Source organism: Rattus norvegicus, chromosome 2, assembly GCF_036323735.1.
Source record: "Rattus norvegicus strain BN/NHsdMcwi chromosome 2, GRCr8, whole genome shotgun sequence".
NCBI classification, from domain to species: Eukaryota; Metazoa; Chordata; class Mammalia; order Rodentia; family Muridae; genus Rattus; species Rattus norvegicus.
The window spans coordinates 114499317-114527181 of NC_086020.1; the positions used below are offsets into that span (position 1 = coordinate 114499317).

Genomic DNA, 27865 nt, shown 5'->3' on the forward strand with positions numbered 1-27865 from the left:
TTTTCTATGTTTTCTTTTATATCCTTTATTTTTAATTGGTATTTTAGGACAGCAAATTGTCTTTCACAGCAGTGCCTCCTCATCTGATAACACAGTCCCCATTTCTAAATGTAAAGATTTAAAATAAATCAAAATGAACATTAAGGCGTACACACAGCTGTTCTTAATCAGGATAATTTTTACTCATATTAAAACACATGGAATGTTGGCACACAACTGCAGCTGCTGTAGAAAGATCAGATGTTCTGTGGGTTACTGAAGCTCGCTAAGAACACACCTTACATGGTTTCCGCTTTACAAATCTAAGTGTTGAGAAATGTCTAAATAATAAGTAACAATTAAAATAAAATGTTTTATTTGTAAATTATGTACAGAATACATTTTTATGTTATGACAAGGAGCTGGGGAGGAAGGAAGAGCCTCGTCGTCCACTCAGTGCCCCTCACTTCTGCTGGAGATGACCTTTCTCTGGATTGAACATACAAGTCAGTTGGGATTTCCTAAGCTGGAAAAGGAGAATCTGTAGCTGAATTAAAAGGGTTGCTGCACTGTTACTAGCTGGTCTGTTTCCACAAAATGCTGTTGATCCCTGCTAACTCAAAAACTTTAAAAAAGGAATTTTCTGGTGTAATTTTATGACCAAAAAAAAAAAGAAAGAAAACAAAAAACAAAAAAAACCCCAAAAAACCAAAATGAAAAGAGTGTAACTAGCAAGAACAACGAGTTGAAGCATTTTTCTAAAGAAACTGCGAAATGGCTATATATTTCCGCATAATCTGAAATGCTGCAGTTTCTTTAGTGATTTCCATTAGTCTAACAGTAAAAAGCCATACAACTATCAAAAATGCCCTTAATCTAAATGTCATTGTGGACAAGGTACCTCTGATGACTATCAAAATGAGGCCTACTCACTGTAAAATTATCAGGTGGATAAAACTTATTAATGGCTTTAGACTGTACCAATAGTAGTACCAATGCTCTACAAAACAAAAGGCTGACTATAACTGAATGTCAAATACAGTTCAGAAGATGGATTTAAAGAATGCTACAAATGCCATCTGTACATCATGATGATCGGCCAACACAGAGAACCCAACCTGTTGTATTCAGTCCCCAACTAGTCAGATTATGATTTTTCTTGTGCAGATTTAGGCATTTCTCCATCTTTGTCGTCATCTTCCTCATCACAATCCCCATCTGTCTGCTGTTCCAGTTCCTCTTTCGTGATCATTTCAAAATCATTCCCGTTCCCACTACTGTGTTGGGAGCGGTCATCTTCCCGCCTGTCACTGTCTGTGTCTGAGTGGCGCTCTCCGCCCGAGCCTTCTGGTCCGTGGTCTCCTGGAGCTCCTTTCCCTTCTTCATCCTCCTTTTTCTCACTGTCTGACTTTTCCTCACTGTCGGACTTGTGCTGCTTTTTGGCTTCAGATTTCTCATCCTTCTTTAAGTCTGCTTTTGGTCCTTTGTACTCATGTGTGTACAGAGGCCTGAAGGAGTCAATGAAGCCCACGTCAGCAGTCAGGTTTGGCAGGAACCAAAAGTGGTGCCTTCCTCCAGTTATCAGCCAGATGATGAGGAACAGGATGCAGCGAGCTGTGGGGAGGAAAGTTTCTCTTCAATAAATCAATCAACTACAGGGGAAATTTGATTGTAAAGAACTGGGACACTATTTAGCTTTATCTGCATATTTTATGCACCATAATGACAAATACTTAAGATCAGACTAGCTTAGCATCGACAATATTTTAAGAGCTACTCTGAACTTAGAAACACAAATGTTACGATGCCACTCTCAAAAAATTACTTTTTATTTTTTTTTAGTCATGGACACACTGATGGTTTGTACATGTTGTGAAGTTGTACGTCAATAAGGACAGTAGTCAGGTGGGGGATGAGCACCTATGACATCGCAGCGTGAGGAAAGAAGAGAACTGAGTGAGGACTATGAGTGGCGCTGGAGGAAAGCAGCAGCAGAGAAGCAGGATGCCATGCAGTCTTACTTCCTAGCCCTTATGTCTTATGATTCTCGAAACACTACATTCAACATACAATGTAGTATAAATGCAGATATAATGCTGAAAAAGTGTATGCCCTAAACATATTTATTATTTCTGATTTTAAAGTAAATGCAAAAAACTCAGTGGGCCCTTAAATATATATTTAAATGGATATAAAGCATGTGCTAACTTGTCTAAAAGATAGCACAGCTTTGAATAAAGAATTCAGACATTAAAAAACTTCTATCATAAAATTCTTGTGTTATTAATTGGGTAAATTATGCTTATTTAAGTACCAACTGCCTCAACATGAAGAAAAAAGTATGTACCTTAAATACAAGCTAGGTATAGTGAATTACGGTGGTGCTGGAATCCTGGCATGTGGGGTCAAGGTCTGAGCTACCCGCCAAGACTCAAGGATAAAAACTGAAGAAACCCCAGGAAACCACACAAGGATAACACAGCTGGGACTGCTCCAGCACAAAGTTTATGAGGTAATCGGTTTTGTCTTTGTTGGTGCTGGCCTGGAATCTAGGTGGCCTGACACCTGGGCAGCACAAAGCTGTATCCTCCACCTTTTAACCTCTGAGATGGGGAGCTGCCCAGAAAAGCCTGTGACTTGCTGTGTAATCCAAGCTGGCCTTAAAGTCACCATCCTCCTGCCTTAGCTTTCCAAATAGCTGGGATCATAAGCATTTGTAATCACGCTTGGCTGAGATTACTCTTAGTATATTATGACAAACCTTAGTATTTCAAATGGTTTTCCATTAATTTACCAATTAAGTACATATTAGTGATTTTTTTTTTCTTTTTTCCTTTTGGAGACAGGGTTTCTCTGTATAGCCCTGGGTGTCTTGGAGCTTGCTCTGTAGACCAAAATGGCCTAGAACTCAGATCTGACTGTCTCTCTCCCTTGATGCTGGGACTAAAGGCGTGTGCCCCAACACCTGGCTTTATTCATTTTTTAAAAGATCACAATGACTATACAAATATTCTACGGTAACCAATTTTGTTTTGTTCTGTTTTCTTTAAAATTATGTATAACTATTTCAAAGAAAGCTTACAAAATAGTGGATCCATGGTCTTCTCATGATTGTGCTTTGGATAAACCAAAGGATATCGTTTTTATACAAGTCTTCATTTATAAAGCAGTATTTATAATTTTTATAAGAAATCTTACTTATAAAGTAGTACTTTATTTTCATGAGAATAAAAAATATACCACAGGCTACTACAGATAAGAATTGTTTGTGCCACAAAAAACGTAAATATGTTTGAAGCAATAATTTACAAGTGAATTCCACTGATAAAGCAACAGAATTTTTCTTGCAAATACAATTATGATGTTGTAGTTCATTCACGAAGTGGTAAGATAGGTGAAATGTTTTATCAGATCCAAGAAAAAACATTTTAGAAAGATGGTAAGTTAACTGGGCACATCAGAATTGTAACATGCCGGGCTGGAGAGATGGCTCAGTGGTTAAGGGCACCGACTGCTCTTCCCAAGGTCCTGAGTTCAAATCCCAGCAACCACATGGTGGCTCACAACCATCTGTAATGAGGTCTGATGCCCTCTTCTGGTGTGTCTGAAGACAGCTACAGTGTACTCATATATATATATAATAAATAAATAAAATATTAAAAAAAAAAAAGAATTGTAACATGCCAGTCTTGGCAATAGAGGGCCTGTATGCACTGTCGCTGCCACTGTCAGTAAAAGTTCCACAGGTCAGGAAATGCCACACTACACCTTCAGTGGTGATACTAACCATGCATACTGAAAAACACTAAAAAGGCTTTGGAACAACTCTCTACCACAGAATGTATAAGTGAACTACAGACAGAAACTATTTGAAAAAGAATGTGAAGGGTGGAATGCAGCTCAGGTGGTGGAGGGCTTGACTAGCCAGCAGGCGGGGGCCTGAGTTTAATTTCCATCACTGCACGAAACCAGGCATGGAGATCATGCCTGCAATGCTAGCATTTGGGACACAGTAATGGTGTCATAAACTCAAGGTCATTCTTTGCTGTATTGCAATACTGATGGTGACTCACTCACACACTCTCTCTCTCTTTACACACACATGTGTAAATGCACAGTGCAAATATATATGTGAATTTGTATATATATTTGTATATATACATATGTATTTGTAATTACATACTGTGTTTGCTTCTTTAACTTGCTAGATTATCTGATCCATAATAAATAGTAAGAATTATTTTCAAAACTGATGAAACATTTTAATTCAAAAATCTAACATAAATCACAGTGCTACTGGTTTAATTAAAATATAGTAACTAGAATAATTCTATTCAGTAGAGCTAATACTTTGCTGAAAAACTTCAAGACACTTGCGTAAGTCTCACTAGTTTGACACCAGGTAGCATCAACCTTACAGCATCTACTGTATGTTCAAATGGACAGCTTTCCTCCTTGATCAGGCATCACACTGGCACTAGTACCTGTTTACTAGGACTGCCTAGTATTCCTTGGCCTACAATTGTGCTATGCTGTCTACAGAAGCAGCAAAACATTTTTTTTCAAGGTGACTATGCTAGAGGAAAGGAAAAAAAAAATCAAAGTTAGGCGAAAAAGGGCTCACTTGGAATGGGAGGCCTGTTACCATGGTAGACTAAAATGTAGTGGATGAACTCTTGGGTTCATGTGTATGGTGGTGCCAATTCAGGACACTTTGGTCACCAGGGGGAAGGTGAGAATAAGAAAACTGTTTAGGGCATACAGGTATTACTTTCATACAAATAAAAATCACCCATAGAGAATAATATGCATCCAGGTTAGTTAATGTTGGCCAAGTTCTGCCTTCTAACAGCAGAGCTTAGACCAATACTATGGGTGATTTAAGTTTTTCTATAAAGCAGTACTAACTACTCTTGGGTAGGAGTGGTGGCACATAATTTTAATTCTAACACTTGGAAAGGCAAAGGTAGGTGGATCTCAAAGTTTGAAGCCAGCTAGGGCTATATAGTGAGACCATGTCTTGAACAAGGGTATGAAACATCTCAATAATTCTGAATGTTAAGACAGGGCATCAAGTGAGGGATGGGGTTGCCACCCCACAGTCAAAAACTCTGACTCATAATCGTTCCTGTCTGAAAGAACTGCAGGGAAATAGTGAAGAGCCTGAGGAAAAGGAGGTCCAGTGACAGGACCAAATTGAGATCCAGCAAAAGGGGAGGTCCCAAGGCCTGATACTATTACTGAGGCTAGGAGAGCTCACAAAAAGGGGCCTCTCAAGACTGCCCTCCAAAAGACCCAACAAGCAGCTCAAAGAGTCAGATGCAGATATTTACACCCAAGAAATGGACAGAAGCTGCTGAATTAGGGAAAAGCTGGAAGAAGCTAAGGAGGAGGGCGACCCTGTATAGGAGGACCAGCAGTCTCAACTAACCTGGACCCTCAAGATCTCTCTGACACTGGGCCACCAACCAAGCAGCATACACCAGGTTAAATGAGGCCCCCAACACATACACAGCAGAGGACTGCCGGGTTTGGACTCAGTCAGAGAAGATACACCTAACCCTCAAGGGACTGGAAGCCCCAGGGAATGGGGAGGTCTGGTAGAGTGGGGATAGGGAGTGGGGACATCCTCATGGAGATGGGGGGAGGATGTATGGTCTGTGGAACAGTCAGAAGGTGGACTGGGAGGGGGATAAAATCTGGAGTGTAAAAAAAGATTAAATTAGGAGGTTGGGGATTTAGCTCAGTGGTAGAGCGCTTGCCTAGGAAGCGCAAGGCCCTGGGTTCGGTCCCCAGCTCCGAGAAAAAAAAAAAAAAAAAAAAGAAAAAAGATTAAATTAAAAAACAAAACAAAACAGAACATTCACTTTGTTTTCCTATTTGATTTTTAGTTATTTAACTCCTTACTTCATCTAGAACTTATTTTGGTACCCAAATAAAAAGTTCTATTTGTCCCAAAAGTGCTAAACAAGTTTAGAACCACTTAAATGACTGCATGAATAGAACTTGTGTATTTAATACAAGTTATATTTGTTTAACTTCAAGTATCTAATAATGATTCACCACTGCAAAAATAAATGTTCATTATAGCTAATTTTAAAGCACATCTACATTCGGATTAAAATACAGTAATATATATATCAAAATAACGAAGTAAATTTCAAATGGCTCACCATAAAAACAGATAGCTAAACAAGGCAATGGATATTTTAACTTGATTTAATCATTCCACAGTGCAAATATTTATATATATATATAATTAAATTATACTTTATGTTGTACAGAATTGTTTATTAATCAAATGTAGTATTAATAAAACACTTAAGTCTGAAAAGACAGAGCAAACTCTAGATAAGAGCGGCTGTAATCATGTGTGAGCTCTGGGACCTGCCTCAGGAGGACACGTGTCCTGAATTGTATGTCTTAATTCTGCTCTGCAGCTACACTGGAGCTCCAGGTTCAAGTCTAAGCGCTCACACCTATCTTACAGCAAGATCAGGATTACTAGGAATACTTACCAATAGCAAGGAGGAGAATGCTGGCTACAAAACAGCCTGCGCCCACACTGAGGTAATACACACCTACTCTCATTTCTGCTGGCCAGAGAGGGAAGAGGGTGGCAGCTATTACTGCAATCACTGGAGTGAGAAATGAAAGTTACAGAGTATCTTTTAGAATAAACACTTTAATGGCTTCATTGCAATCAACAGTGAACATATTCTTGAAAATGGGGACTGATAAATACTGGAGACAAAAAAATAACATTTGTATAAGAATAATGAATTATCACTAATTTTGTGCTATTTAACATAACATTTTATACTGTTCTTTTTTTTTTTTTTTTTTCTTCAGAGCTGGGGACCGAACCCAGGGCCTTGCGCTCGCTAGGCAAGCGCTCTACCAGTGAGCTAAATCCCCAACCCCCATTTTATACTGTTCTTAAACTAGGTTAGCATATTTTTAACCTAAATTACATTTAATTATTAAAAATACCATCTAGAAATTAGAACTATTCCTTAAGTGACCAACTACTGTCATTTTGAAGCTACTATTTTTTTAATATTAGGTATAGGGAAGCTTAAATCAAATCAAAATAATCAAAGAACACCCCACCTCCCCCTGTAGGGGAATCAGTCACAAAGTTTTTCTTAAATAAAGGTCAGCGTGGTTAGGAAAACTAGATATAAGCATCCCTAGGGTTGGTTGGTTTGTTTGTTGCAATTATGTTAGGGCCTCTTGAAAAACTGTTAAGAAAGGAGGAGCCTGATTATTAAGTCTTTATCATTAACAAGAAGACTCAGATTCTTGCTCTACCATGCGTAAGCCAGGTAACCCTTCCAAAGTTAATTTACCTTATCTTTGTTCTTACTGAAATGAGACATCAGAAGGCATTTATGACAAAGTGACTACCACACTGAAAGCATTCCACAGCATTAGCTTTTTGAATTTTACTAAGTTTCAACTGTTACTCTAAGTTTCTCTACATGGGATCCTAAAATACCTTATTGACCAATCATATTTTAGATAGTATGATTTTTGCTATTTGTTTAATTATTCTTTCCCACCCATTTTTGCCCCCCCAAATTAAAAAAATGTATATACACAAGTTTGGTAACAATATAAACAATGAGTCAAAGGCTACAGTGAAGATGAAATCATCGAGCTCTTGTCCCACTGCCCAGTGGGATGCACTATTAAGCTTCTCCCATTCCCAGAGGCTGCTCATGTACAATAAAAATTAGTCACAATAACTTTTTCCAACTAAAGGAACTTATGTAACTCTCCGTCCTTGGCAGGTTTCTCTTTTCCTACATTGAAAGCTCTCTTACACTGCCATTATTATTCACTCTTCTCCTGAGGAATGTGAACTACTCCCAGTTTTACATGGTAAGAGAGTCCTCCTGCACATGTGCACCATATGACTGAGACTGTGTAGCAGAATGAGCTCTGGGCTGGGGATGGAGCTAGGTGGTGAAGTGCTTGCCCAGCCCAGGAAAGACCCTGGGTTTGATCCCAGACACTGTAACAATAAACAAAAACTGTCAACGCTGAAAAAGCTGTAACAGTGAATTCCTTTCAATGGAATTGGTAGGCCAGTCAAAAGTACAGGCATTTAAAATTTGAATGTTACTTTGCTTAACTGTGTGCATGAAAAGGCACGTAAGATAAATTCCTATAAGACTTACAGGGCCAGTGTATTAAGATCTACAATCTGAAAGGTATTGGCAAACTGCCTGCTGTAAAATTAAGAAAAAGGAACGTACCATCATTAGTTATTGGAGTGTCCTCTACCCCAGGACTTTGGCTGTAAACTTCTGTAATCTTAATCTTTGTTACTTCATTCTGTATCCTGATTCATTCTTAACCAGAAGGAATGGTCAGTGTTTCTCTTCTGTGAGCTACATTTATCATCTATAGGTTACTCTACCATGTTAATACTTTAAAAATGTTTTAGCTGTTGTAAATAATTTGAGTTTACTATTTATCTTCTAACTTTATTTAAAATATCCTCTTAGAGGGTTCTTACTTTGTATTAAATATAAAGATATTTTTTGAGGTCCTGCATTTTGTCTTCTGAAGTTTAGATTATACTAAAAAGCTACTTATATTCTCCTACTTACCAAGAATTAATCCCATGACAAATGTTTTAATGTGAACTGGGTCATAGATCCACACAAAAACCTAGAAGAATCAAGAAACCTCAATGCTTAAAAGTTCTAAGGTGACAAGAGTAAGAAGTTTACTTCTCTACTGTAGTTCCTCAAACACAGTCTCCATCTCTTAACACACTAAGAACTTTCCCTTTCTGATTAGGACTACACCCAGTCATCAAAAGACCCTTAGTTCTAGCTCTCAACTTCTGCAAATTACAGTATTTTTCCATTTCTTTGTTTATTTTGAACAAGACTTTTTTTTCCTGGTTAATTAATTTCTAACACTTGGGCTTCTGAATACACCTGCTTGACTGTTTACATTTTCCTTGGGAATCAGATTAAAAAACATTAGCTTTGCTAGTAACCACTTTAAAAAAAACCAAAACTCTAAAACCCCATTTTTTTCCCTTAGAGTTTCTTTGTATAACAACCCTGGCTAGCCTTGAACTGACTATGTAGACCAGGGTCTGGCCTCAAACTCAGAGATCTGCCTCCAGAGTGCTAGGATTAAAGGTGTACGCCACCATATCCAGCTTAAAAACCTATGTTTTAAAAAAGGGGACATTTTCCAATTTTAATGGTCTGGAGCCATGGTGCTTCCCGCGAGTGTACATGTGTATGTGCGTGTGTGGTGTGTGCATGACCTGGCTTTTTCAAGATGGCAAGGTTTTGTTCAGCTTGCTTCCTTCCCTAATAGACCTGTATCTCTTTCCTGGTACAATGGGCAATCTGCCAGTCAGTTCTGAAGGCTCAAGTCAAATAAATACCCATGGTCTCCAGACTCTCCTTCCCCTTACTAATTAAATAAGCATACCTAATTTGTGTTTTCACACCATTAATGCTTACTACAATGTAATACAGAAAGATGTTTATGTGTCCATGTCTTTAACTGACTATAAAAGCTTCCTCACGGAGAACTGCACTGTGTTTTACTATACCATTTTTAACACTTAAGATATCTGAGCTCTTCCTAGTGTAGAATTTCAAACACCCAGCCCTAGGAGCCGCTGCTTTTTATATATATGTTAGTTGGTCTAAGTGTGTCAAGAAAGAATATGTCTTGGAATTCCAACAGTTTAGCAACAAGGACATAAGCTAATATTTTTGTAGTAATTAAGTGACTACTGTAACAGTCTTCATGCAAGGCCATCACCACACACATCTAATTAGAAAAGATATAATAAAACTATCTTCTTCTGAAAAGCATTAGTAATGCTGAAAATTTTAGGTTCCTCAAGAGATGTGTCTGGTAAGACACTGTAGAAGTACCAGAGATCAGTAGGTGAGCCCCATGAACCATTCTGCTCTTTTTCTCTTGGTAACAGAAATTCTTCATTTTAACTGGGAAAACTAAATCCTGAATGTTCAAGAGAACATAATTAGTGAACCCAAGTTCACTCAGTTTGCTAAAACAAAAGACACTTGCTTCTTATCTTTTGTGGATATAGTTAAGGTCATCATGGACCATGAGGCACCTCGGCATGAAGACTCTAACGCAGCAAAAGGACAGGAGTAGTTGGGCCTGCCATGGGGCTTCACGCCTGTGCTGCTCATACCTAGATAACACTAATGAGAAAGAAAAAAACTACCTACTTTGTACTAAGTTATTGTAATTTCAGGTTTCTAGTAACTCAAACGAAGTCAAATTTGATTCTAACTTTTTATAAAACTAGATTAGAAAAGTAGATTTTTTTGAAAGTTATTTTTATATGTTTAAATGTATGATTAGATTTCTCTAAATTGTTTCTTTTTGTAGTGATAGCATCAAATATATTTCTAGGATTTTCTATGAAAAACTGAGTTCAAATATACTCAAATTTATTTTTCTTTAATCTTACCTCATTTCCATCCAGAAAGACTTGGTCATCATGTGGCTCAAGTTTGAATTTCTTCTTAGTTTCCTTCTTTTTTGGAGTTCCTGGAGTTTCTTCCTATAAACAGACAGGTAAAAAGGATCAAACACTCAAGACAGCAAAAGTTGTAGTATTCATGAAATGAAAACTCTCACCATTTGCAACACTAACAAAGTCCTTAAGATCAGTATTTCCAAATAACAACAACAACAACAATAATAATAAATAGTAATACAATAATAGTTATGTGAGCGTTATCTCACCTAACTGTTAAAACATGAACATAGGCCGATAAAGACCATGTGTACAAAATGACTTTTTTCATTTATATGTATGGATGTTTTGCCTGCATTTTCGACTGCATCATGTGCATGCAGTGTTTTAAGAAGGCCGGAAGACGTCCCGGGAACTGGAGGTAGCAGGTTATGAGCCTCCGCATGGGTGCTGGAAACAGAAGGAGGGTCCTCTGGTAGAAGAGCCTCTGTGCCTTCTCTCCAGCACCTATAGTGACTATAAATTTTAATTTAATGTCAGGAAAACTTACCTTTTTGGAATCTTCCTTTTCACCATCTTTCTTTTTTTCTTTTTCCTTTTTTGTTTTTTCTTCTTTAATACTTTCTTTCTTGCTCTTTTTATCATCTTCTTTCCCACTTTCAGATTTTCCTTTTTCTTTTTCTTTTTTTATGTCTTTGTCATATTTCATTTTCATTACTTTTAGGGCCCGATGAAAAAACTGTTTCTTTAAAAGCCTTGGGGAAAAGTGACAGTTTTCCCATTACAATTCCCATCAATTACAAAGACACAGACTTCTTTAAAAAGCAAAACTATCAAAACACAAGTAAAGTGAAAATAAAGTGAGCAAAGGAAGATGTGAACTGGCAACTTATAGAAAAAATTATAATCTGTGAGTGTGAAAAAAATACACTGAAATATAATAAAAATACCAAACAAGGAATTCCACAAAGGAAAAAAAGCCCAATAGCCAGACTATCTCAGCTGTTTTATGGACCTTGTCTCTCTCCATGCACTTCATCATTCAATCTACTACTGTGGTAAGTATTAAGTGGGCGATGAATAATTACGTATGCTAAGATGAGATTTCTGTACATTGACAGGGACTCCAACAAGGAAAATCTAAAACAATGTGCAATGGCTTAGACATAAGGTAGTAAAGGCTGTCGCCATCGCATGCAATAGTCTTTCTCCAAAAGGCGTTGAGCTTTCATTTCACTATTACTTCCTTCAAGTTTTCTCTGAATTACAACTTAACCTGCTCAGAACACACACACACACACGCACGCACGCACGCACGCACGCACGCACACACCCTCCCCCATGTCATCCCCTCTCACTTTCTGCTTTTGGTCAATGGCACTTACCTATGCACTTACTGCATTATGTATCATATGTTTCCTAGACGTAGACGACTAATGGATTGATCTCATTCAATTATCTAAGGCGCTCAGAAGCTAGCTGATCTCATTGGGTTGTTTATTTGTTTTTCCTTTCTAGCCTTATAATCCTATCCAAGAGACTATTTGGGTCTTACCATTGTTACTTATAAGCCATGTTTTCAAATCTCACGTTCTAGTTTTAGAGTTTCTGATATTATTCTTCATTCTTACCTTGGTAATGTATTCTACACCTGCTCTGGCATAATCTAGAACATCTCTGACTCTAACAACTCTGTCTCTAACATCACTATCACACATTTACTACGTTTTTCTCTTCTGTGCAGATGAGTTCATCCTGGTCATTATGTTGTGACTTCCGGGGCACATATATTGTTTCTTGTTTGATTGGGCTTCCATGTGATACTCAATTAAATCCAGCTCACGTGCATCCCATACAAATAATGTCAAGATTTCATTGGTCTATTGTTTTTCAGAAGTAGATATTCTGAAATCTGCTCCACCCCCCCACCCCCAAATAAATGCTATTTATATCTGCTTGGTAATGTGTAAATAAACAAAAATTTGAAATGAGATTTTTTTTGTTACTACTTATAAATACAGGAAATTTAATAGCAGTAGATTAGCAGGCTATTTGAATATGAAGAGGAATGTTCTATTTCAGAATATCTTGAAAAATTATTAAAGAAGATATATTCTAATTTTATTTATATTAGCATTTAATACTGAATCAAAAATACAACATTTTTAATGGAAAAGCAAATTTTGTAGTTATAGACATACACAATAGTAAAATTCTCAAACAGCAATGTGATTAACTATGATGTAATAGTATAGTAATTTAGAATTTCTTCTACATCATTAGTTTGTATCTTCAGTTTTCTCAAGTTTACTTTGTAGGAAAAAACTGTTCTCAATCATTTAAGAAATAAATATTTAAGAAAAATATCTCCTCAGTAAGAAGCAACAAACTGGCAGAGACCTAGAGGAACTGCTGCTTCTGTTGCTCCTCCTGTATGACTGCCCAGTCAACAAAGCAAAATATGTCATTGCAGCATAATAAAGGCACCTTACAGCAAGCCCAAGGCCAACATCAACTTAAATGGAAAGGAACGAAAAGCAATTCCCTTACGATCAAGAACAAGACAAGGTTAACAATCCTTTCCATACCTATTCAATACAGTTCTTGAAGTCTTAGCAAGAGCAATAAAACAACTGAATGAGATCAAGGGATAAAGTCAAAGTATCCTTATTTGCAGATGATATAACAGTAATATGTAAGTGTCCCTACAAATTCCACCAGTGGACTCCTATAGTTGATAAACGCTTTCAGCAAAGTAGCTGGATACAAGATTCACTCACAAAATTACTAGCCTTCCCATATACAAATGACAAAGAAATCAGGGGAACATCTTACAATATCCTCAAATAATATAAAATATCTTGGAGTAACTCTAAATAAGCAAATGAAAGATTTACATGATAAAAATCTTAAGATATTGAAGAAGATATCAGAAGATGGAAAGATCTCCCATGGTCATGACCAGCAGGATTAATATAATGAAGATGACCATCCTACCAAAAGCAATCTACAGATTGAATTTAATCCCCATCAGTTCTAACACAATTCTTCAGAGATCTTGAAAGGTCAATTTTCAGCTTTATATGAAAACATACATACATACATACATACAGACAGACATACACACACACAGAAACATGCACACTTACATCATATACAAACATGTCACACATACTATACTATATATACCATACTACCATACACAGAAACATACATATCCCACAAATCACACACACGAAATACTCACACCACACACACATACACACACACACGTATCACTCCCTCACACACACACCCCACACACATTTCTCTCTCTCTCTCTCTCTCTCTCTCTCTCTCTCTCTCACACACACACACACACAACCACCCCTCTCTTTTACACACATACCACACATCTCTCTCTCCCTCTCTCTTATACACACACACATACCACACATGTCTCCTTCCCTCCCTCACTCTCTCTCACATACACACATACCAATGTATCTCTCTCTGTCTCTGTCTGTCTGTCTGTCTGTCTGTCTGTCTCTCTCTCTCTCTCTCACACACACACACCCCCCAAAAAACAATACTGAATAATAAAGAATTGCTGGTGGCATCCCCACCCCCAACCTCAAATTGTACTCCAGAGCTACAGTACTGCACACAGCATGATACTGGCACAAAATCAGACACATCAGTCAGTAGAATGCAACTGAATCCAGACAAATCCACTCATCTATGGGCACCTGATTTTTGATAAAGAAGCCAGAAATGAGGCCTGAAAAATGATAGCACCTTCAACAAATAGTTCTGGTCAAATTAGATGACTGCATGTAGATGAATCTACATCAATCCATACTTATCGCCCTGTACAAAACTCAATTCCAAATGAAATGGATCCAAGACCTCAATATAAGGCCGTATACACTAAATCTGACAGAAGAGAGAGTGAGGAATAGTCTGGAACTCACTGGCACAGCAGACTCCTGAACAGAACACGGTTAGCACAGGCACTAAAGACAACAATTAGTAGATGAGACCTCAGGGCTGAAGGGATAACTCAGCTGTTGAGAGCACAGGCTGGTCTTCCAGAGGACCTAGGTTCAACCCCCAGCACCTCATCAAACTGAAAAGCTTTTCAGTTTGTAAGGCAAAGGACACCATCAATCAGACTAAGTGGCAGCTTACAGAATGGGAAAACATTTTTATTAATTCAAAATCCGATAGAGGGCTAACATCCAAAATACTTAGAAAAATAGACATAAGAAAACAAACACCATTTAAAAATGGGTTATAGATCTAAACAGAATTCTTAAAACAAGAAACCCAAATATGCTGAGAAACACTTAGGAAATGTTCAGCATCCTTAGCCACCAGGAAATGCAAGTCAAAACCACTCTGAGATCCCATCTTACAGCAAACACAGTGGCCAAGATCAGTAAAACAAACACTGGCTCATGCTGGTGAGCACGTGAGGTAAGGGGAACGCTCCTCCATTGCTGGTAGGAGTACAAACTGGTTCAGCCACTATGGAAATCAGTGTGGCAGTTCCTCAAGAAGATGGACTTGATCTACTTCAAGATCCAGCTACACTGCTCAGCATATTCCTACAGGACGGTTCTTCCTACTGCAGAGACACTTGATCAACCCCGTTCATGCTGCTCTACTTATAACATCCAGCGGTTTTAAACAACCTAGATATCTAGTAACAAATGGATAAAAAATGTGGAGTATTTACACAATGGAATATTACTCAGCAGTTAAAAGAATGAAATCATGAAAATCCTAAGAATATGGAAAGAACAAGAAAAAAAAATCATCCTGAGTAAGTATCCCAGATCCAGAAAGACAAACATGTTACTAATTACTTAAAATTGGATATTAGCTATGATGACCACTACAGTCTGAGAACCAGAGGTTTATTGAGGAGTGCAGGACTTGGGGACAGATAAGTCTTGTAAGGAAAGGGAAACAGACAGTTATGGAATGATGGGGTAGCTGAAACTGGAGGATCTAGTTGGGAGTAGGAATGTATTTCTTGTTTTCTCTTTGGTTCGGTTGTTTTGTCCTATTCCAATTTGTTTCTTTTTTATTTATTTTATTATTACTCCTTAAATGCCTGTTTTCTAGTAAGGGACAGAAGGGGGTGGATCTGGATGGGAAGGAAAGTAAGGAAGAACTAGAAGGAGTAGGAGAGGAATAACCGTAATCAGAACATATGAGAAAAAAGTATGTAGTTAACATGCATTGGGTTCAAACATTCAAACACTGCCTTTGCCACCTAACTAACGTAGGTGATATTGGGTAAGTTGATTTTTTTTTTTTAATCTCTAAAATGGAGCACCTATCATATACAATTTTTAGGATTAAGTAAGAAACATAAATTGTTAGTGCTTGACATTCACAGATTCAATAAATGTTAGCTATTTTTGCTATAACAAGATCTTCAATTTAATTAGTTCTGTAAACATTGGCTTCATAAATCATTCTGTCTTATAGAAAACAGGACCACTGACCTTCTTGGTATTTAGATAATGTCTACACAGTTAGTTCTATGTCTACCGAAGTGATACTGACTTACTGGCTTATAACATGTGGTATGGGATAAACACTTAAATACACAGCACGCTGGCAGGTCCTAGAACTAATAATGTGGCCCTATTTTAGTATATTTACCCTTCTTTCTAGGAACAAGTGACCTTTCTTCTCTTGCTTTTTGGGTAATTATTTATGTTTCAAAATTTGATTAAAACATTTTCTCTGTAAAGCCATTACTGAAGGTTTCTCCAATTAATATTACTAATTTTTTAATAGATGAGAATATATACTAAGAGGCAGTGACCAAGTCATAGTAACTAATGTTATTATGAGGCCTAGTACTGTAATGGGAATTTAATTTATGCCGAATAGTTTTTTTAAAGGTTTTAAAAATTATTTGTGAATTCCTTTTGGTGTCTTAATTTTTTTCCGACTTAGTATTTACTGACTGTCAGACATGTTAAGAACTTTCACAAATGTAGCAATGACAAGTTTTAAAAAGTACAAACATCATGCTAAGTGTTACAAAGTTATGCCAAGTATAAATAGTACTATTGCAAGTAACTTTTAGAACTAACAAATATGCAAGAATTCTTAAATAGTCAAAACTAGCTGGAGTAGACAATGCTAACAAATGGAAGAACTGCAGATGCTAAGGCTGATGAGGGGCAGGGACCCGAGGAAAAGAGAATCAGAAAGTGGAGCTAGAACACAGATAGACCAGATTAGAGACGGGATGTGGCAAGCGAATGAAAGTAAAGAGACTGTTACCTTATTAGAGAGTGACTTGGTGAAACAGTCTCACTGAAATTAGGTTAAAGACTCATGTATGAAATGGGCCATACACAGTATGCACTAACAAATATGCCTTAGGGACTGGAGAGATGAATGACTCCGCAGCTAAGAGTATTTGCTACTCTTGCAGAAGACTAGGGTTTGATTCTCAGCACCCACATGGAGGCTTACAACTATCTATAACTCTAGTTTTCCAGGGGAGTCTGATAACCTCTTCTAGACTATATAGGTACTGGGCACACATGGTACATACACAGGTAAACACGTATATACATAAAAAGACTACATCTTTAAAAAACTAATACATTTAAATTACTGACATACATTTTTTGCTTTGGCCATTTCCTCTCAGACCCCAGCATGTCTACTGAGAAAATGAAGCTGGACAAGTCTTATTGTGGATCTCTCTTTGGTTGAGCAGGAATCCATAAGAACTGGTCACAAAGAGGATTTTATGGCTACATCAGAAGTGGCTGAGACCATGTTAGGTCTAGCCCTTTATTTTAATGCAGAAAGAGCAAAAATGACTTGAGTGGGAAGAACTTAAAATTCAAAGTGAGTCTGTGTCTAGGACATCTTCTAAGTTCCACATCTTTGTATTTTTTTTAAGATTTATATGTATGATGACTGCGGTATGTAAATGTATTGAGCACCTGGTGTCCTCAGAGGTCAGAAAAAGGTATCAGTTCTTCTGGAATTGGAGTTAATGGGTTATAATTTTCAGGTGGCTGCTGGGTAACAAACTAGGTCCCTACTCAAGAGCAGCAAGTGCCCTCAGGGAAGCCATCTCTTTAGCCTCAGTATCTTTAAAACTTTCCATATAACAAGGTATTAAGGTTCCTAAAAGACTACAATATGTGAACTAATACTGGCTGTTCTCCTGAGAGATTTAGACTCAAAGATTTAATATCCCTAATAGTAATATTGGCAGGTGATACAGATTACCTTTTGCACCAATAATTACCTTTGCATCATTAATTTGCTGCTGTAGACAATCTGGTGCAAGGATAGAGATCATGGAAGAGACTGCTGCATTTAGAGCTTTAGCCCTCATTTGCTGTATGACCTCGGACAAGGTTTTAAATTTTGCCATGTCCCAGTTCCTGCATCTGTAGTATCCCTTTACTTTTTATAGCATACACACAACTTGAAGCAAAGAGGGAAGTTTACATTTTGAAAATCTCATCAGTCAAATTACTGTACAAGACAGTAAATAACTTGTATCATTGCTAGTTCAGCCCCACTCCCAAAATAAAACTTGTTTCTGAAATGTTTATTAGTCATCTAGTCATTCAGCGACTAAGACTTCTAAGTATTGAATAATTATTAACCTTAACAGTTTTAAAGAGGGTGCTCAGATGAATACTGCTCGTTTTCTTTTTTTCTTTTTAAAGACAGTATCTCAAGCAGTCCAGGTCAGCCTCCAACTCGCTTACGGCAAGAATAGCCTTGAACTCTTCATCTTTCTGCCTCCATCTTCCCAGTGGGGGAATATAAGCATGTGTCACTAAGCCTTTAAGCAGATGCTTAAAGTGTGAGTAAGCATAGTCATCATTAATGCTGTATGTGCCTCTTGAACAAACATCTAATTTTAAATCCTAAATACTCACTGTTTAAACTTCAATACCATCAAAGCAAAATCTAGTCAATACAGATTATTATGTATGCTCTTTACATATTAAACAGAAAGAGGAAAGTAATTTGGTTTTTTTTGGTTTTTTTTTTCCGGAGCTGGGTACCGAACCCAGGGCCTTGTGCTTGCTAGGCAAGCGCTCTACCACTGAGCTAAATCCCCAACCCTTGGTTTGGTTTTTTAGGTATAAATTCACGACCAAAAGTTTCTTTACAAAGAAAAAGTACCTAAATGAAAACCGTGTATGTTACCAAAGTGCATGTACTTTATCTTGAAATTCTCCAGCCTACAACGACAGTGTAGTTGTTTTGATTTTAAAAGGAATACTTTATTAGTAATCACTGAAAACAGCAAGTAAATTAGGCTTATCATTCAGGGCAAAGCCATTAAAAAACTAAGGATAACAGAGTTAGTCGCCATCCCTATACAAGATCTAGGGAAAAAACCCTGACCATTTCCTACACAGAGCTTGTTCAATGTAGACATGTTTATGTTTTGTAAATCTGGATTCTTTCATCCAGTAGCTCTGGCAAATGCAAATAAGTAAAAGAATATAATTACAATTTATATACAATTAGAAATATAGTACAAATTATATACAGTTAAAAACATAGTAAGTTTAAGAACAAATATATTTCCACTGATAAAATCTAAGTTACATATAAAGCTCATTTCATTTAGTAACAAAAATAGTTAGCGGTTTGAACACTATGGAAAAAGTTGACATTACTAATTGTTATCCCTCACCAAGAAACACTACCTGTTGCAGTAGTCAACCACAGACTCCCTGGTTGTAAATAAAGCTTCCTCTCCTTTCTTGGCCTTTGCCCATTTAGAATCCAAGAGGCACTCCACTGCTTTTGAAGCTACAGAAGAAATTTGTTATTCAAAAGTTAGTATACATGAACTTATGTCTTATAAAATCATGTTATAAATGTCAACATTCTGACAACAGAAAATAAAATAGAATATCAAGTCTAATGACTATAATGTTGTCAACCTGTGAATATATTGATAAGCATCTTCACAACAATATTGACAAGTAAATAATATTATTCAAAGCAAGATACATTAGTAGGGAAGTGTTTGTAAAAAAAACCCTCTTACAAATATTTGTTGACCATCAATCACTGAATAATCACAACAAAAAATAACCCGAAACACTTCCTTGTCCCCTCAATGGTAATGAAAATTCTCACATTGCTATAGACCACTCAAGAATCACCTACTGCTGTACTAGCAAAGGAATACGTCCAACCTAGACATTAGTATGTCTACTTTTCTCAAGTTTCAATAAGTATCACATTCATCAGTAACATGAAAAGAAATCTCTTCTATATACAGAAATTCAAGTTTAATTGTTAAGTCAAAAAATTTATAAGCTACTGGGCTATATTATAGGTATCGGCTAATCATGAGGTTGAAGAGATCATATATGAATAATGTTCCTAATTAGTTCCATGCAATCATACTATCTGAACAAAAACTTGTATTTTATAACAAACACTGAAAGTAAGTCTTGGGGGCTGGAGAGATGGCTCAGTGGTTAAGAGATCAATTCCCAGCAACCACATGGTGACTCACAACCATCTGTAAAGGAATCTGATGCCCTCTTCTGGAGTGCAAGTGTACATGCAGGCAGAACTCTATACATAATAAATGACTAAATCTTTTTTAAAAAGAGAAAATAAACCTTATTTTTAAGATTTCCAACAAACACCAATTATACAGCACTTGATCGTTTTACTTTTCAATCTTAAAGAAAAACTAGGCTCATCACCTGCCATGCCCACCATCCAGCCTCAATGATCACACATGTAAGCTCCTTACAACTTTTATGTATCTAAATTTAGGTAACTTCATAGAATTTGTACAGTAATAAGACTACAGATATAATCCTACCAATAAAATAATCAACCCGATGACCCATCATGTTGGTGGATTTTGTTGGACAGTTGAATCGAAGATACTTGGCTACAGCCTTCTCTTCTTTAGATGGTTCACCAACTTCCTGTAACGTAGGAAGACTAATTTAGCGTGGTTTTATTACTAAAGAGTCATTTGTACATCTGTTCTATAAATTCTTTCAAGTGTTAGACAGGGCTTGCTTTCAGACTTTCCTTGGAGCAGTCCTAATAATGGATACAAAAGACAAATGGACACTACTGTCTTCTAAATACAAACAACAGGTCCAAAGGCTATCCTGTATGCTGGCCTCAACTACAGAACATTAAGCTGCGTTTCCAGTATTTGTATAGTTTTCCTTCAAGTTTGTATGCCCTCCTTTACTACTCACAAAGCAAAAATTAAAAAGATGTTGCCAACAATGACTGCCTAAATGCCAAAGTAATTAGAAACAAGTATTGTAAATAAATGTTATAACCCCAGTCAAACATGTGTCCTGATCAGTGCATAACAGTTTGTAAAAAGTCTCAAATTAACCTAAGCTAGCAGCTTCAAGTAGGAAGCGTAAGAACTGAGATGCTCGGGACCAGCACTTGGTCCCTTCTTCCTTCCATGGGATTACAGATGCTGTCTGGGTCTCTTCCCCAGTAGGACTGTGGAGAATATGGAAACGCAGAAAGGGACATTCTTATTAACGGTAGTGCAGTAAGGAAGAGCAGTTCTAGAAAAACTGCTCTATCGTTTCCTGTGTCTTTCCTTCTAAATCTGTCCCCAAACTTTTTATGACGAACTCTGCTATGATAAGCTATAATTATTTGTGGTAATAAAAATTAAAAGTTCAACCAATTCTCTTTTATAGTAACAACAACATATTCTAAATATTTTTTTCCTCATTCGATGCATCTGCTGTCAACTTTAAAGTTTATCCTGGTAAAGTTACCAGGATGAACTTAATTTGAAATTGAAGGAAGGAAGCCTCATTAAATAGAGAAGTCTTAATAAATGTAAGTCATTCATTCAATCAAACACAGATTTCCTGAGTACACAGGATTAATGGTAAAGTGTAAATGCAATGAGTAGATACAAGATTTCCGATTTCTGTGTTAATCAATCAAAAGGAAACACGAAGTTGGGTGGGCAGAGAGTTATGGATGGATCTGGGAGGGCTTGAGGTGAAGATGTTCAAAATATTATTTTAAAAAAGGATACTTTCCAGTAACAGAAAATGTATATGGAAGGAATGTGTAAGGAATATAAAAAAGAATCATCATTTTAGGCATGATATATCAATACTTACACAAACCTTCAATTAAACAATTTACAGATCACAGGTAAGTGTGCTGATTTCCTAAATGCTGATCAAGGAATTACGTGTAAAATTAAGATATAAATATCAAGATGTAAAAACTTAGAAAAGTTGATTACATAATAGTATGTCAGACACCATTAAGCATCTGCAAAAATTTTTAAAATTTCACTTTAACAAATTAACCAACTTGCCCCCCCAGCTCTGTATTTTCCTTGGTAGACACTAGTAAACAGTAATGGACTGGAAGAACAATGGACCTCTGAGCAACCTTTTTCAAGAGGACAGACTTCAGTTGTCTGCTAGTATCTCCTAAAGTGGAGGGACGGGTGCTAGTTACTACTGTGAGCTCCTAGTGGACATGTAATACCTGGTGCATCTGCTGTCCGTTCAGTACCAGACTCTGTGAGAGTCCACATCAGCAGTGGCAGTAGAGGTTGGTTACACAGATCCTGTGTGACTGCTGCCCCCCTGCAGCCTGGACGGTATAACCTTTTTTACCAACTAGTAATGTACCAACAGTACATTACTTCCCTATTTGTTCCCCTTTACTGTGAACAGAGTACTCCGCTAACTTCTGTGCTAGACTTCTAATAAGAAGTGAAAGCCTTTTGACAGTATTAATAAATGCTTATAAAACATACAAAACTGAGCTCATCAATTCAAATTAATGAACTTTTTTAACCTTATAAACTCTCACAACTATCTTTGAATGAGGATACAAAGAACCAACTAGTTTAGGATAGATTGTCTTTTCTTTGCATCTAGATACTAATCTACTGGCTCCCGTTAATCACAACCCCAAATTACTTAAACAGGAAGTATGGTAGAATACTGGCAAAGACTTTAATTAATATACTTTAGAAAATATCAAAACCCAACTACTATAATGAAATAGAAGTTGTTATTTGAGGTCTACTGGAGAAAAAAGAAAAAAGGCTAGAGCAAGACATGGGCTGGCTTTATTCTAACAGAATTTCAAATAATTTACAACTACATAGAAATAAAGTTATTGGTCTATCAATAGTGGAATGAACAAAAGAAAACAGCTCTTAGTTTTTTGTACACAAGTTAAGAAAGTAGCATAAGTGTTTATGAAAATGTTAACTGTAGATTAATAAAAGATATTCTGAAAACTAGAGGGGACCTTAAGTAAATTATGTGCTTAAAGCCACACAGCCCTGTAAGCTAACAATAGCAGTATTATCTCCAATTTTCTTCTGTCATACTTCCTATGGCAATAGGTTTGTTTGCTATGTATCTGCAAAATTCCCTATTAAGCATGGTATGTTGGGGGGAAGTGGGAGGTGGGAAGATGAACTTTCAGACTTGGGACTGGATTTCTGGGTTCTTTCTCTTTCCTCCAGAAGATCCCGAGAAGTCAGACCTGTAGTCTGGTTGAACAGTCCCAAATATTTTTCTTCTCTTTCCTGAAATAAGGCATATAAGCCCATGACATGTCAGGATTTTATTTCCAGGGAGACAGATGGGTACAACAAAAATAACTGATGAAAGTTATACAAGTTCTAAGATACAAAGTCATCTGAAGATTTCCAACTGAACTAGATTCCAAATATAAGCAGAACACTATATGGAATGATTCTTTGAGAAGGAGTAAGTCAAACGAAATATTTTTTTGTTTTTGTTTTTGTTTTTTTTTGTTTTCTTTTTTTCGGAGCTGGGGACCGAACCCAGGGCCTAGCAAGCGCTCTACCACTGAACTAAATCCCCAACCCCACAAAATATTTTTTTAATAAAATTTTATATTTGGAATTTGGGGAGGTCTAGCAATAGCTCAGTGGACACTGCTCTTAGAGAGTGGCTTTTCCCAGTACCTACAGTGGGTGGTCCACCAATACCTGTAACAAGATCTGATGCCCTTCTTGTTCTCAGTGGGCACCTGCACTAAGGTACACACAGCTTTACAAAGATACACAGACAAACACAAAACTAAATAAATATATTATGTATAAAATTTAGGATTAAAGTAATAAAAAATTTATTTTTATAGTCAATGATGAGGTGGAAATAGTATCCCACTGGGAATCAGATGATTAGTCTAAATCTAATTTTATTAACTTAAAAGGCAACCCTAGTTCAAGTCATATAACCTCACTGGACATCAGTTTGTCATTAAAATGAGGAGTGAGATCAGTAAGCTCCAAGCCTACCACTGTTTCTATATGGACTGAACACACACACACCCACACACACCCACACACACCCACACACCCACAGACACAACTGCGTGTGTGAAGATGTGCATATAAAGGTCAGAAAAATTCTAGGGGTCAGCTTTCTCCTGCCACCTCGTGGGATCAAACTCAAGCTATCAGGATCAGGCAAGTAAGTACCTCTGCCCTCTGGGCCATCTCACTTCCTGAGCCTGAACTTCCGACAGAGGATTCCAAATAAATTCTATCAGATTTTTTTTTTCAATTTTTAAACTCCATGGTATCAGGATTCTAAATCAATGCTTCTAGTGCCTTGTTAATCTACAGTCACTGTACTTCCTATTCTTAAACAAGACTTTTTAAAAAGTTTTTTTATTAGTTTCAACTATAGTCATTCCTTGTTAGAGAATCTGTTATTAAAATGTTACAGTACAATGTCAATGAACATGTAAGCTCACTTCAAAGTTTCAGTGACCTGATCTGAGTACAAGAAAGAAATGTGATAATGGCTTCCAACTGTGTTAGGACACCAGATTCTAAAATTATTCTGTCCTGGAAAAAGCAAATGAATTGGCTTCAGAACCAAAACAGAACTCTCAATTTAATTGTTTGATTCAAACATCCCTCCACTCCCTGAAAAGTCACTGTAATTCAACCAAATCTGACTTTAAACAGAACATCAAGTGACAGGAAACTCACCAGATAGTATAACTGCTTTTGTTTTAAAGTCTTTGAATAGTTTTTTTCTGTAACAATCTCTGAACTTTGTCATTACATTTGATCTCTTTATCTCAGGTGATGCCAATATCAGAGTTTTTCATTCTCGACAGGAATATGAGAACTGATGAATTCCCTAGCAAAATTGGAAGAGGCTGAAGAATGTCTCAGTGGTTAAAAGAGTATGCCCTGCTTTCCCAGAACCTCAGTTTGGATGCTAGCACCCTATGACTCCAGTTCCAGTCGAGCTGACATTCCATTCTGGCCTCAACTAACACCTGCACCATGTACACATACCACACATGCACACATAACCAAAAAAAAAAAAAATTGTTGGGCTATATAAAAAAGGTACTTCTGTAAGATCTTCCACAAACATTCTATACTGCCATATAAAAACTTATTTTGATGGGAAAAAATTTAAATTTCATAATACCAAGCTGACTTGTAATAACTAGAGTCTCAAATAACCAGAGAGTAAATAGCTATATTTCATATACCTTACAGCCTAATGGTTAATTTACTGGATAGATAGTTGTTAACTATCTGTAAGCTTATTAAGGAGTGCTTAACAAAAAACAATATAACTAACCTAATTTCTTTATTCTGGTGAAGGAGGGCATTTTTAATAACTTTTAGTAAGTCATTAACTTAATCTTTTTATACCAAATCTACAACCCTAAAAACTTTCCTTTTTCAAAGGTAAACGATCCTTCTCACAAATGCAGAAGTTGAGGAAAAAAAACAAAACACCAACCAAACAACAAATCTTGCTTATTAATTGGTGGAACTGGAGTACAAACAAGCATAAGATAACTTGGACACTACCGTTACAGTACCATAAAGCCTCTTTACCTACCTTTCTGTTTAACATAAGCTCACAACTGAAATATGAGCGATTTGAAAAGTACAGTATATTCCTTTGTGACAATATTGAAGAACAGATAAAACTGTAAGAGAATGTGTACTAAAGAGCAAAGCAGTACAAATTTGGCCAATGGCAAACCAAACTAGTACAGGAGGCACAAATTTAACAACTTCAATACACATTGTAATAAAATAATTATCCATGTTGAACTATAGTACTAAATTTCAAAAGCCTAGGAATAGCATAATTAGAAATGTCTATTGTCTTGGCACTCTGGTTTGAAAACCTATGTGAACTTGGACTCTTCTGTAACCTGTTCAAAATTATTTTGTCATGCCTGCCAATTTCCACACTTACTCAACACTGGTATCTTTCCCACAGTATAGTTTTCAACTGTAACTTACATAGTTCAAAAGGCCTACAAGGCCAAGAAGTGGATAAGCCTTTTAAAAATGGATATAAAACGAAAACAGAAAAAGTCATCCTAAGTGGGGAACAGAAAGACAAGAATGAGTGTAACAACTTGCGACTGACATATTAACAACTTAGTAGGTGCCATCAACTTATGCCTTTGGTTTCTGGGTGAGCTCTTGAGGCACTCACATCAATGTTTAAGGTGCATCGAACAATAGACACACAACTGGGAGAAGAAAACTGCGGGGAAGAGATGCTCAGGTGACATTAATAGGGGATGAGGAAGGCATATTATGTAGGGCGTGAGGTTGACAAGCTGGCATGTGAAAGGTTTCTGGGTGCCACCAGCCCATTGCAGCACCGACCAGGCAGGGTTTGTTTACATCGTATCGCCTGGAAGAAGGCCGGCAAGCTTCAAGCCGACTATTCGGTTAAAAGAACCAGTGAGAGGGGGAAAGGAGGGCAGACGCCGCTTAACATCTGGAAGGAGCCCTCGGGCCGGGCCCGGGTCAGCGGAGCGTCCGTCTGGAAGCACAAAGAACCGGCGGCGGTGCCTCAGGTCAGCCCTCCTTCCACCCCAGTTACCGTGGCATTAATATCCGGAGCGCCAGGGGCACGGAGGAGGGAGGGAAGGCCGGCGCCCGGCGTCCGCGCTCCGGAGGAGACTGGCTCCCCGCGCAGGCCCGGGCCCTCCGCCGCAGGAACGCGGGGCCGGACGCGGGATTCGAGCGCCGCGCCTCCTTCCTTCCTTCCCCCGCTGCTCCACAGACCCCTCGGCCGAGCGGCCGCTAGCACCGCCCCGACACGGGCCCGTCACGGCGCCGCGACCCTGCGGCAACAGCCTCCGGGCACCGGGTCGCTTGGGATGTCTCCCCTTGTCCCTCCTTGTCCCAGCGCGCCCGAGCCCCCCGCGGCCCCCGACCTGGATCCGCTTCTTGTGTCGCCTGCGTTCCGCCATGTTGGCCGCTCCGCCCGGTTCCTTCTGACGTGGAGCGAGCAGGGGAGGGGGGGCGGTGGAAGTCTCGCGAGAGTGCGGCGGCTCGCGGCCCGTTATGTAACCCGCCGCGGGCTGTGGGCTGGGGGCAGCCGAGGGCCGGGCTCTGTGGTCTTCGTTCCTGTCCCTGGGGTGGCGGGCGGTGGAGGCTGGGCCCGGGAGGTCGGCGCGAAGTGAGTCAGAGCGCTGGAGGCCGGCAAGAGGCTTCGGCTCTCAAGCCTGACTGAACGTCGGAGTCACCTGGCTGGCGTGTAAATACAGATCCCCGGGCCCCACCCCTCGGAGTCACCGACGCCGGTGAGGCCTTTGCTGAGGAAAGGACCTGGACCACCGGGACCCAAAGCGTCACCTATGCCGCTTCCTGCCCCAACAAGCTCCGTGGCACCCCACTTCAGTCCCATGAAGTTCCCTTTAAAAGATGGAAAGCGACTCCTTTAAGGAGCATAGGGAGTTACACAGCTTGTTCCCAAAGGCTTGGAATGCCCACTCATCACGTGACTCTTCATAACCCATCCTTAGAATTCAGAAGTCGAGAAGAGCCCCGGGAAGTTAGTAAGATGGAAAGGAGCAAGACTAGTTGGGATGCAGTGGACTGCAGGTCACTTCTAGTCTTGCTAGATGACTGCTGTTTTAGAACCTTCTAGACCAAAGACATGAGTTGTTAAGTGCTTAGATACACGCTCTGATGACATTGTAGCTGTGGAAAGTTGGGAAACTACAGAAAAGATAGAACTAATAAAGTTTAATTCTACCCCTCAAGTCAGTTAATCATTTTAAGTTTCTTTCGTCCTTTACACACTTTGTGTGTACATGTTGAATTTGTACGTCTTCTCTGTTCCTAAACATGGAATTTGGTAGCCTGCTTTGTCTCACTTTTGCATTGCAAACTTAATTTCAAAATCTTTAAAGTTTCTATTTCATATATCTGACGTACAAATGTGTAATTGAGGCAAAGTACTGTAGTTTGATGGCTGATCTTTTATAAAGTAAGGTAGCTGAAGGTGGGTGGTTTTTGTTTATGACTATGCTATTCTATTCTCTCTCTCTCTCTCTCTCTTT

At 38.1% G+C, this 27865-nt stretch overlaps 1 protein-coding gene across 1 annotated transcript; it reads right to left on the reverse strand.

Moving 5' to 3' along the window:
- On the reverse strand, positions 1–27389 carry Sec62 (SEC62 homolog, preprotein translocation factor). Its single transcript, NM_001393776.1, has 8 exons — positions 26735–27389; positions 20331–20439; positions 19189–19294; positions 11031–11235; positions 10472–10564; positions 8601–8661; positions 6498–6617; positions 1–1593 (listed from the first exon to the last, which is right to left on the reverse strand). The coding sequence occupies exons 1-8, from the start codon at positions 26768–26770 to the stop codon at positions 1127–1129; spliced, it is 1197 nt and encodes a 398-aa protein (NP_001380705.1). The 5' UTR covers positions 26771–27389; the 3' UTR covers positions 1–1126.
- Between the last annotated feature and the right edge of the window lie 476 nt (positions 27390–27865).